This window comes from Mus musculus, chromosome 11, assembly GCF_000001635.26.
Source record: "Mus musculus strain C57BL/6J chromosome 11, GRCm38.p6 C57BL/6J".
NCBI classification, from domain to species: Eukaryota; Metazoa; Chordata; class Mammalia; order Rodentia; family Muridae; genus Mus; species Mus musculus.
Window position 1 is genome coordinate 95,994,733 of NC_000077.6, and position 12,069 is coordinate 96,006,801.

The 12,069-nt window shown below is 47.7% G+C and overlaps 1 protein-coding gene across 1 annotated transcript in view; it reads right to left on the bottom strand.

Annotated features, from left to right (window-relative positions):
• Positions 1–11,212, bottom strand: part of Igf2bp1 (insulin-like growth factor 2 mRNA binding protein 1) — a 48,782-nt gene extending 37,570 nt beyond the window's left edge. Inside the window, exons 1-2 of the mRNA NM_009951.4 lie at positions 10,727–11,212; positions 9,491–9,551 (exon numbers count right to left, since the gene is read on the bottom strand). Coding sequence (NP_034081.1) covers positions 9,491–9,551; positions 10,727–10,901 — 236 coding nt within the window. The 5' untranslated portion in view covers positions 10,902–11,212. The remainder of the gene's footprint in view (positions 1–9,490; positions 9,552–10,726) is intronic.
• Between the last annotated feature and the right edge of the window lie 857 nt (positions 11,213–12,069).

Here is a 12,069-nt window from a genome sequence, read left to right on the forward strand (position 1 = left end):
TTGGGAGAGGCAGAATAAATGCTTCTAACTCTGAACCAACATCTTCAAGTTCCCTTCACCCAGCAGCCCTAACTCCCCGCCATTTTCTCCCCCTTTGAAGGTGTACTGGGAATGAGCCTACAGCATCTCAACTATGACTCATACGTATCAACAAACTGTAAAGCCCTGCATAGTAGCTGATTAAAGTCACAACCTTGTTTAAAAGGCCAGAAACCACACCCAGATTGAAAGCTTTTCTCGTACCCATCTCGAGAAGGTTCATACCTCTGGGATGCGGACGTGCAAGTGTGTCCATTTGGAACAAGGCGGGTTGCAAGGAGAAAGGGACCAGGGATCCGGTTTGGGGTGGATTCTGTGGGACTGTTTCTAGACAGGGTACCAGGGAGACAGTGCGAGGCCACAATAGAGGGAGGAACAGTACTCGGTCACCTCCAGGCCCTAATTTCTAACTGCCTATTTTATGAGCTTAATAAAAGCATAATACAAAACCAACATCCATGCTATCTCCATCGGGGTAGAGAAGCTGCTCTTCCTTGCTCAGAACCCACTGCCCTTCCTCCCCATCTCACACCCTCTTTCTTCATGTGCAGATACAAGTGGTTGTTCTCTGTCCCACACGCCTTGGACAGGAACTTCAACAGCGAAATCCTAAGGAGGCGCCTGAACCAAGATCAGGCAGCCAAAGGAATTGTAATAAACGGCCATTTCTCCTAATAAACAATCTATGCATATAGAGCCCTTCTCCTCCATGCTTGCCCTGGTGCATCCCTCAAACCTAGGAGTTGATAATGTGGGAGCTCTGGGAGGCTGCCCACAGCTAGACATTGTGAAGGCCCACGACACAGAGCCCAGCACAATATACGCCCAGGAGCATAGGTGAGTTCTAGGCTTTGGGGCTTCACAGTGAGACCATGTCTCAACAAAGCAATAAAATAATAAACAAAGTATGTACCTAACTCACCAACTACACATAAACATCTAATATAACCATAAATAACCCAAGTTGCCATACACAGTCCAAACTTTTCATAGACATTATTTTCAAACATGAATACACTCAACCCATTCCAATTCTTCTGGAGCAACCACAGCTCTATGGAACAGAATTGTAAAACCTGAAAAGAAGGGAAAGACCTGCCAGGTCAAGCAGCAGCAGCAAGGCCCAAGGCTACCTCAGAGCAGTAATGCTTTAGTGACAGTACTAGCTGCTACAGACCACTTCTCCCACACCTCAGTCAGAGATCCCCAGAGCGCCACACAGCCACACACTGATCTCCCGGGAAGGTCTTTCCTCCACCATTTACAAAAGGTACACAGGGGATCTGGGCTGGACCAAGACTGTAGTCTTGGAAACCTTCCTCCCTCCTGATCCTTAAGAATTTTGAATAATGCCTCACCTTTGGTCAGCATGGTCTAGCTACAGGAGCTCCAGGATAGCCTTGGCTACATAGAGGTCTCAAAACACACAAAAAAGGGATTTTGCATGACTCGTGCCCTTTTTACCACCCAAAAGACTCAATAACAACCTTTAATAAGATTGACTTTTTTGTTTTTGAGGTAGCATGTTGGACAGGGTTTCTCTGTGTAGCCCTGGCTGTCCTGGAACTCTCTCTGTAGACCAGGCTGGCCTCGAACTCAGAAATCCGCCTGCCTCTGGCTCCCAAGTGCTGGAACTAAAGGCGTGCACCACCACGCACAAGGTGCAGAGGTAGCATGTTTTTACAGAGCCCTGGCTGTCTAACCTGGAACTATGTAGACCAGGCTGGCCATGAATTCAAGAGATCAACCTGCCTCTTCGGGGATCAAAGGTGTGTGCTGACACACCCAGCTTAAGACCGACTTATTTAAGGCTTTTCAACCTGCTGTATGTGTCTATGTTGGTGTAGGCCAAAGGACAATCTACTATTTCTAGGTACTTTCTACATACACATAGCTTGTGGAGGCCAATTTGGTGTCCCCAAATTGGACAGAGATGGTAGTGAGCCATTAGGAATGCAACTTTTTCCTGGGGGCTAGAGAGATTATTTTGTGGATAAAAGCATTGCCTGCTCTTTCACAGGACTTGGGTTTCCTTGCCAGCACCCCAAACGGTGTCTGCAGCCATCCAGTTCCAGGAGATCTGACACCCTCTTCTGACTTCCATGAACGCCAGGCACCCACATGGTGCACACACTTACATGCAGGGTAATCATTCATACTTACAGTAAAAAATAAGCAAAGCTTTAAGCCACCGCACCTGTATAATGAGACCCTGTCTTAAAATAAGTAAATGAATTTCAAACTCTGGCGCCAGGTGGTGGTGGTGGTGGCATACAACTTCAATCCCAGCACTCAGGAGGCACACGTAGGTGGATCTCTCTGTGTTCAAGGACAACCAAAGCTGCACAGAGCAACCCTTTCCAGTCTAACTACCCACTCAGATTTTGCAACTGAACATTTCCATTTCCTGAAATTAACTCTAAATGAAACATTTGGAAAATTCTCTCTCTTCCTTTTTTTTTGGTTTAAGATTATTTATTATATGTAAGTACATGGTAGCTGTGTTCAGACACACCAGAAGAGGGCATCAGATCTCGTTATGGATGGTTGCTGGGATTTGAACTCAGGACCTTGGGAAGAGCAGCCAGTGCTCTTAACCAATGAGCCATCTCACCAGCTCCCGAAAATTCTCACTTTTGCTAAAGAAATAATAGTCTAACTAGAATACACAGAACAACAACAATTCAGAGAAAATCAAGAAAACACTTGATGCTTGCCACTGCAAAGAGAAAAACTTCCTTTTGGCCCTCCCCAAACCCAGCAAAAATCCCCAACCTGCCCATTAGTTTCTTCTGTGCCTTCTAGCCCCTTAAGTATCAGTTGCATAAGACTGCCTGCCTAGGTCGTGAACACACTGATTAACCCGATCAGTCCTTTCTAGCCATCCCAAGTTACTGAAACAGTTGCCTGCTGGCCGGCTTTGCTCCTGGTACCTAACTTTTACAACACAACTCATGTCTGATGATTGCTCAGTGCAATCAGATTTCTCTCCAACTACATTAAAATTATGAGGTCCAGACCTACTTTGGAAAACCTCAGGATTTATCCATCATCAGCACTTATTTGATTTCAGTGGCTTATATTTTGAGAGAAGGCTTGTTCCTATCCCATTTATCCCCAACTTACTGTACGGCATGGGGGGGAGGAAAAAAACAGGCCTTACAAGGCTGGCTGTGCAATTAGTAGCATTCGCATCTATGAAGTACATGGTCATTGTTGGTCAAATCCTCAAGGGAACATTCAATTCTAGAATTCAGAATTCAGGCTGCACTGAACACTTCCGGCTAGTAACCTGTTCCTTCAACCCCGTGTTTTATCTTATCTAATCATTTCTAGCCAAATCAAGCGATCAATAACCAAAGAAGCCTGTACCTTAAGTACAGGTTAGGGTTTTTGTTTTGTTTTTACTTTTTTTCTTTTCTTAAGAGACCCTTGCTTCTGTTTTGGGGAGAAGTTTAACAGTGTATCCAGATAGAAGCAAAAGAACTAGACCCTGAGTCAGTGCCTCCCAGGAGCCAACAGCAACACCTGTTTATCTTTATACATTATAAAAAAAAACAAACAATATGGGCTGGAGATGGCTCAACAGTTAAGAGCACTGATTGCTCTTTCAGAGATCCTCAGTTCAATTCCCAGCAACCACATAGTGGCTCACAACCATCTGTAATGAGATCCTATGCCCTCTTCTGCTGTTTCTGAAGAGAGCAACAGTGTACTCACATACATAAGATAAATAAATCTTAGCCGGGCATGGCGCGTGCCTTTAATCCCAGCACTCTGGTGGCAAAGGCAGGCGGATTTCTGAGTTCGAGGCCAGCCTGGTCTACAGAGTGAGTTCCAGGACAATACAGAGAAACCCTGTCTCAAAAAACCAAAAAAAAAAAAAAAAAAAAAAAAAAAGATAAATAAATCTTTAAAAGACTCAAGGATTCCACTCATTTTCTGGGGCTTTAAAAACAAGCAAAAAATAGCAATGGAAAAAAAAAAAACAAGAACCCTGTCATCATTATTTCTCCTTGTTATAGTCTCAATCAGCCTTCAGGACAATCAGATGTCACAGCTTGTAAAGATGACAGATACTGACAGTTTATGATCGGGGTTCTAGTCCCAGATCAGCTAGCTAGTGGTGTCGGTGTAAGGGTAACATCGGGGTAGGGGTGACCCCAAGGACCACTGTACTAGCTTCTCCCCCTTTTTCCAAAGGTCTGCAAAGGGATGGGGTCCCACGGCTGCACAGCCCTCCGTCCAGGAGATAGGAAAGGTTCAGGAACTGAGTCCTGATCCAAGGTCTTGAGGACCCTGGAAAAGGAAGTGAGGCTCAGGAAAAGATGGGGTGCAGGGGTGAGGGCTGGGAGCAGCGGGGAGGTCAGGTGGGGTTCTCCAGGAAGAGCCCACAGAGCACAGCTCTCCCCCAGACCACATAACCCCCACTTTTTTTTTTTTTGAAAAGAGGAACTCCAAAACTTTTTGAGAGCAAAATGAGCCCAGCCTCTATCTTCAAGATGGCTGCATCTGTCTCCCAACCCTGTAACAGAAGGGTTTCTCCAACGGCTCCTCTTTAAAGGCAAGGTGGGAAATCCAAGGCCCAAGTCTCTAATCCTTTCATCCCTTTCAGTTTCTCTGCCTCTTTCCTCCTTAATACTCTCCTCCTCAAGTGAAAGTTGCACTTTTCAAGAACTAGCCCCCTTTTAGAATCTTTTTAAGAAATGAGGACCGCCGGGCGGTGGTGGCGCACACATTTAATCCTAGCACTTGGGAGGCAGAGGCAGGCGGATTTCTGAGTCCGAGGCCAGCCTGATCTACAAAGTGAGTTCCAGGACAGCCAGGGCTATACAGAGAAACCCTATCTCGAAAAACCAAAAGATAATGAGGACCCACAAGACAATTTAAATTTTAATAGATGGGCAAGTGTCACTTCCTCACTGGCCTTCCATATGACACACATGTTGGAGGTATGCACCAACAGACCTTTCTTCAGCATGAAATCTCTAAACTTAATAACCAGCCAGTCTAGTGGCTCACACTGTAATCGCAGTCCTCCAGAGGCTAAGGCCTGAAGATTGCCATCAAATTGGGGCTAGCCTCAACTACACTGTGAGTTCTAGGATAGCCTGGAATATACAATGAGACCCAGTCTCAAAACAAATACTTGCTAGTCTCCTTTTCACATAACCAAACCAAATGTGTGATTTTTTTTTCAGACACAGCCCTAGCTGTTCTGAAACTCAGATCAGCCTCAGCCTCCAGAATGCTGGGATTAAAGGTGTACACCACCAAGCTCTGCTCAAATATAAGGGTTTTTAAAACTGGAAAGTGTTTTGGTTTTACAAGCTGTCAATACTACCTTTGTCAACTAGCTGTTACACATTAAAGCACAAAGAAGCTATATATAAAGAGAAAAACAAAACAGAAGGACACCTAAGTCTTACTTAAAGGCAGCCCCCCGCGTGATCTTTCAGGGTAATTTTAAGAGCAGACACCCAGAAACTTTGAATCAGGAGTCTTCCCATTGCTGTTATTTATCTTACCCCACACTGTAAGACACCAAAGCCCACGCCATCAAAACCACACAACTGAACAGAGTCACTCTGGATTTAGCGATGGGAACCACAAATATTCCCTTCTTCACTAGAACAATCACCATCTGAGAAATCGCCACAGTAAAATTTTATCTTCCTAGTTTGGATCAGAAAACCCTGGGTTAAGAAAGTCACAGTGCTTTCAAGAGACAGTTTAATTACACATGCAGGCAAGTCTCGTCTTCGCATATGAACCACTGGGTGAAGAAACTATGGGTTTTAACTAGCAGTAAAGAAAATTCATAAATGCGTAAAATTCATTTCTAAACGGAATCTAAAGTGGAGGGGAATGAACTTCAGTGTTTATATTTTCTCCAAACACTACAGAAAATTAAGACAACTACTTCTCCACTTAAAAACACCTAGGCTAACATCCTTTTTACTAAAAAAGTTATGAACTGTTTCCATTTTAAACTTGTTTTCTAGATGGGGGGTCTGTGTGTGTAGCCTTAGCTGGCCTCGAACACACGCAGAACAGCCTGCCTCTGCCTCCCAAGAGCTGGGACTTAAAGTGTTCACCACCAAACTTGAGTTTGAGTAATTTATGTGTGTGGGTGTTTTGTCTTATCTGAGTTAAGGTCCTTTTGGATTTGGGTATTAATTCATAATCGGGAAGCATAAGGACTTTAAAAGCCCGGGCTGGGTCATAGCTCTCAACCTTTCTCCTTTCATTTTCAGCCCCTAACTCCAAACTGCTGTTTGCTTTTTGATTAAACGCAAACCTATTTCTGGAGGTAGTTTTAACATGCTTTGAAAAGACGTAGTGACTCAACTACTCATCGTTTCTACAGCTCATTTTTAAATCCACTGAAAGTATTTCCTGCCATGCTAAGAACACAGCCAGTCACAGCTTCTAAGGTGCTGAGTCCAGAAATTAAACGTACAAAATAGGAATCAGATTTAATACACTCTCTTTGGAGTTTACACCCCTGGAACACAGACCAAGTTTTCATTTGAATCAATGGAAATTTAGGAGAAAGTATTAACCCACTTCATTAGGAAAGAACGATTGTCAGCCTGCTTAAAGGAACCAGCAAGCTTGGGATTGCCTAGGGGTAAAAAAAAAAAAAAAAAAAAAAAAAGCAATACACATCTTTTCATATGTTGTTTACAGCAATTTTTTTTTATGACACCAGTTGACAGTAAATATACAAGGTTTAGGGCACACTCCTAAAAAAAAAAAAAAAACACGGAGGTAGGTGTAAGAAAAGTCTCACTCCCTTGAAAAGTAAATCAAGCAAGGCTAAGATGGCACCTCCTTCCTTGCCTCCATTACTCCTTAGTCTCTGGGAAGGAAATTCACCTAAACACAAACGCTGCTGCTGCTGCTGCTGCTGCTGCTGCTGCTGCTGCTGCTGCTGCTGCTGCTGCTGCGTGACCTTCTTCAACTGCTTTGGGACCACCTTTTTTTACCAACATTTGACAGTGAATACAATTCTCAGCAAAGGCTGAAATTGCTAACCAAATTCCCAACACTGGTCACGAGTGCTAGGGGAAGGTAATTGTAAACTGTATGGTCTCTCATATTAAAAATTCAAATTGCCTGCTGTTTTCAGCTTAAATATGGTGTTCAGTCTCTTGGGTTTTCAAAAGGTACAAATCACATCTATCAGGTACATTCAAACGGAAACAAATCCAGAAATCCTTTTAAATCACAGCTCATTAGCCACGAAGTATCAGGAGTTCATTTTAAACGCCCCTGAAAACACAATACATACAGGGGGAAAAAAACTACCCCTCTACAGTTCATTTAGCTCAGGTTAGCCCCGACTAAGTCCTCTTCTGTATGTCTAAGGGACTGAAAACGCCAGTACCAAGCACAGCTGAAGGAGTGAGTTCAGGCACAAACTAGAAAACAACACAACACGCTTCCCCAAGGAACACAAACTGACGAAAAGAAAACAAAGTTCTTCTAAAGCCTGGTACTCCAAAAACTGGTTCGGACTAGAAATAGTCTCTCCTTAGCCACCACTGCCCAGGAGGGGTCGGGGACAGACAATTGATTCAATGTTTCGTTCAGAAAAATTATTTCAGAAAAGGGAGCCCACAAAAAAATCTAATTTATTATGGACGTGAAAGGAGGAAATGGAAGGAAGGAAGGAAGGAAGGAAGGAAGGAAGGAAGGAAGGAAGGAAGTTAGTTCTCTCAAATCCCCTCTCCATTCCAACTCAAAAGAGCCCCGAGTAAGGCATTTGTGGGGACAAGAAGCCTGGGTGGAAATGCCTTCAGAGGCAGCAGATGGCTTGAAGAGAGAGACCCACAAATACAGGGCACTATGAAAATTAAAATATAAATGTTTTGAGTTCCACTTCACCACACTTTGCTGTTTCTTTCTCTTTTGCCTCCTTGGCTTTAAAATGTAAATCATCCCCAAGAGCAGGAAGGAAAAGTGACCACACATTTCAGAATTCCAATTATTAGATCTCCCATCAACACAGCTCTGAGTCCATGTATTCACGATCTCCACTGTATTATTCCCATCTCCATTTTTTTCAAATAAAGCTTTTTTTCCTTCCAATTTTAGTGCCTCTGTTAATTCTAACAGCAACAGCCTCAAGCATTTGACAACAAACCACATACTCTATAAACCTAGACACAAGCCATAGTGATGCTCTTCAGCTACAATAATTCAGTGACTTAAAACTCTGAAGCCAAACCACAGATGACAGACATGATCTCCAGCTAAACTTTCTCAATTCTTTAAACATATGTCCCCACCCCACCCCCCACCCCACCCCCCAAACCCCCCACCCCACCCCCAAAGCACAGCACCCACACAAGATTCCCACCTAGGAAGGGCCAAAAAAACTTCAGAAATACAGCACGTGCCCAGCTGAAAAGAGGGACTGAGAAGACCAAAACTGGACTGAGGGCTGCTCCCAACTAAGGACAGGAAACAAAACTGCACTGTCAACAACGCGTTCACAAAGTCTGATGTGAGAAACCCTGCCTCAACACTCCACTGCCAGAGTTCAACCGCAGACTTCGGAATTCGAGGGGACTGGAAATCCATCCTGAAATTTTAAAGGTGGAGATACCCCATTTGGCGGAAAAGAGAGAATACGGAGTAAAAAGAACTCACCAGAGGAGACACACACACACACACACACACACACACACACACACACACACACCCATTCATCCTCCGAGTTCTAGACCCTCCAAAGAGCCCCAGCTCACAGCCTCAGCACAAAGCTCACCCCAGATGGTCCCTTGTAACAATGGACTGAAGGAGTGGGGGTGGGGGGGTTGGAAAGGGATAGCACGGCCAAAGCACATTCATTGAAAATCCAGTTGATGAGGTACTATAAGATGCGAGGGACTGGGGATGAGGGTCTGTGTAGGGGGGCAACAAAATCCATGCCTATAACAGAAATTATTAGGCCAGCATAAGGAGATCTGAATGGGGTACGTTGCTCATTAATCACCCCCAGTAGAAAAAGAACACTCTCAAATCTACTAACAAATTGTGTTATAAAAAAGATGAGAAACATAGGAAAAAGGAGGCCTGATAGAAAGTTATAAAAAAAAAAAAATCACCACCACCATTAGTTTGAATTCTCCATATTTAAACTCCCATACAGAAAATGGTCCCAGTCCCACACTATGAACTAACTCCACAGAGTTCCTGCTCTATTGATTTTTTTTCTCTTTAATTTTTCAAGTAATGTCTTTTAGCCCACCCCAATCCCAAGTTGTTGGATTTCTTCTAAAGCTATAAAACAACCACTACACGATCCTAGCCAATCTCTCCCAGCCCCCAACATCCGGAGTTGGGGGTGGGGGTGGAAAGGCCAGTAATGGGTTTGTTCCACTGGAGACGCTATGGACCCCTAAATATTACTGTTTCCCAAAAGGAACTCTTTTCCTACCTTTGTTTTTTGGGGACTGAGTGTTCAATCTCTAGACGTTTTCCTTGCAGTTCTACTTTCCCTGAAGATTTAAAAAAAGAAAAAAAAAAGAGATGAATGAGTGTAAAGAAATGGGGGAGGGATGGGGTGGAAGGGTGAGTAAGGGACATTAGCTAAATTCTAGAGTTCCTGGGGCCTCCTAGAAATCCAGGCACCAGCTGCAGAGGCCTGTGGGGGGAAAGGTTGCTCCGGGTTTGGTAGAACCCGTAATTTCGTTGGGTTTTTTTTTTTCTTCAATTTTTTTCGTTTTATTTCCATTAATCACGTGGGCTGATTGAGCAGCCTGCTCAGATTTGGGAAAGGTGTGAGCGTTTGTGTGAGCGCGCTTGCTTCGGCGGCTCCAGAAGTAGAAGGAAGGAGACAGGCGAAAGCAGGATCGTTTCGCGAAGTGGGGCGGGAGTAGAGAATTAAAACTTTATTTTCCAGCAGAGCCACGGTGAAGGGCTTAGGCGACCAGGCCGGGTCGGGGCCACAGGGCTAGCGGAGGGCCCCCGGGGCGGCGCGGCCCGGGGCGGAGGGTCCCTCGCGGTAGCCGCGCGCCTCTCGGCCCAGCCTCGGCGTCTCGGGAAGCAGCATGGCGACCCGCCGCCGCCACCGCCACCGCCGCCGCGCCACCCGGCTCACGCCCCACTTTCAAATCAAAATGGCTCAAGCCCCAGGCCTTGGGCGGGAGGCGGGAGCCCCTTCCTCCCACGTCCTGCCTCAGGGCTTAGTCCCTAGTTAAAGCGGGAAGAGCTGAGGTGCGCGAACCCCCATCCTGGAAAGGCCCGGGACGGAGGGCAGGGGCTTTGGGGGTGCTCTAGCGCATGGGGGGCTGACTAGGGGCGGGGGGGAATCGGGGAAACCACGCCTATACCCGAACCCCAGTGTTCGTGAGACACCCCCACCCCCACCCCCACCAGTTGCCAACCGGGGCTCCCGCCCCGTCGGTGGGGAGGGGTGTAGGGAGCCGCCACGAGCGCCTCGGGCTGGGGGAAGGGGTGAGGAAATCCCGAATATCTCCGCGCCGGGAGAAGGCGTCGAGGGAGGCCGGGCGAGGCTGGGGACCGAAGACGGAGGCCGAGCCCTCCCGGACCCGGGAAGAGTTGGCCGGCAAGGAAAAGAGGAGCTGCAGGTCCCCGTTGTTCCGGGATTTCGTGTGTGTGTGTGTGTGTGTGTGTGTGTGTGTGTTTTCCGGGGAGGTGGCCGCGCTCTTACCCGAGAAAGTTTCGATGGCCTTCATCGCCCAGTGCTCGTCGGGGCAATCCACGAAGGCGTAGCCGGATTTGACCAAGAACTGGCCGCTGTAGGAGATCTTGTGCTCCGCGAATACTTTCTCCAAGTCTGCGGGGGTCACACTCTCGTTGAGGTTGCCGATGTAAAGCTTGTTCATGGTGGCGGTGGCGGGGCAAGGACACGGTTCCAGGCAAGGCCGAGCCGGGCGGGCGCGGGCGGAGAGCCTCCTAGGCCGAGAGGCGTGGAGACGGGCGGCGGGAGCCGCAAACTTTCTACGCACCCCACCCCTGAAGTTGTCCGGAGCTCCGGGCGGGTGGGCGGCCTGAGGGCACGCGGGGGTCACGGGAGAGTTTGGGTGAGCCCGGGAGAAGTGCCCGCCGAGTGCAGGGGAGGCTGACGACGACGCGGCGCGGCTCCTTCCCTTCGGTCCGAAACCCCTGCGAGCGGGCTGGTGTGTCACGTTTCTCCGCGGCCGCCCTGGCGCCGCCTCTAAATAAAATCGACTTGAAAAAAAAAAAAAAATGGAGCAGGAAAAAAAAAAAAGGCGAAGCCACGTGGTGACAGCCCCCACCCACCCTGCAGGGAAAGACCCCCGACGCCACCGGGCCCCTTGGCCCTCCAACCCGGACCAACCCAACAGTCTCCAATCTTGGGGGCGGCACTCAGCGCACCCCACGGGTAAACCAGGAAAGTGGAAGCAGAGTTCCCCCCCCAGCTCTCCTATCCCCCTCCCCCTTTGCAAGAACCTGGCCCCTAAAGCGGCGCCCCGCCCCCACAGCGACCTGCACGGGGGGGGGGGGTGGCGGGGGGAGGGCGGTGGCGACCCAAATCCCCCCAGTTCTTAGGAATAAAATGTACGGTAATTTTTTTATTCGTTTTGTGGAGACTGGGCTGCCCACCCCACCCCGGCAAACTGCTAGCGACTGACAGGCGGGGGACTGCCGAGACAGACAAAGAGAAGCTGAGGACTCTGGGGTCTTCAGGAGGGGGTCGCAGGAACCGGTTATTTAAAAGGAAAGACGCCTTTCCTCTACGTTTCTAAGTAGGGGGTCACTGTCTTTCCCGCTACACCGCTAGACTTCGCTGGCCTCCCGGGTCCTGATTCAGGGGACCCTGAGAGCGCGGGATCGGGAAGCTGCGGACACGGGACACGAGAGACAGCGCCTGAAAACGAGGGACCCGCAGGAAATCATGTTTCGGGATCCCCACTGGAGAAAAGCTGGCTTGCACCCAGTCCAGCTGCTGGATGACAACACTCCAGCATCCTTGGGGGAAAGCCTGCACGACCCGGCTCGAGAGCATCCTCGAAGATCAACTGGGTGGGG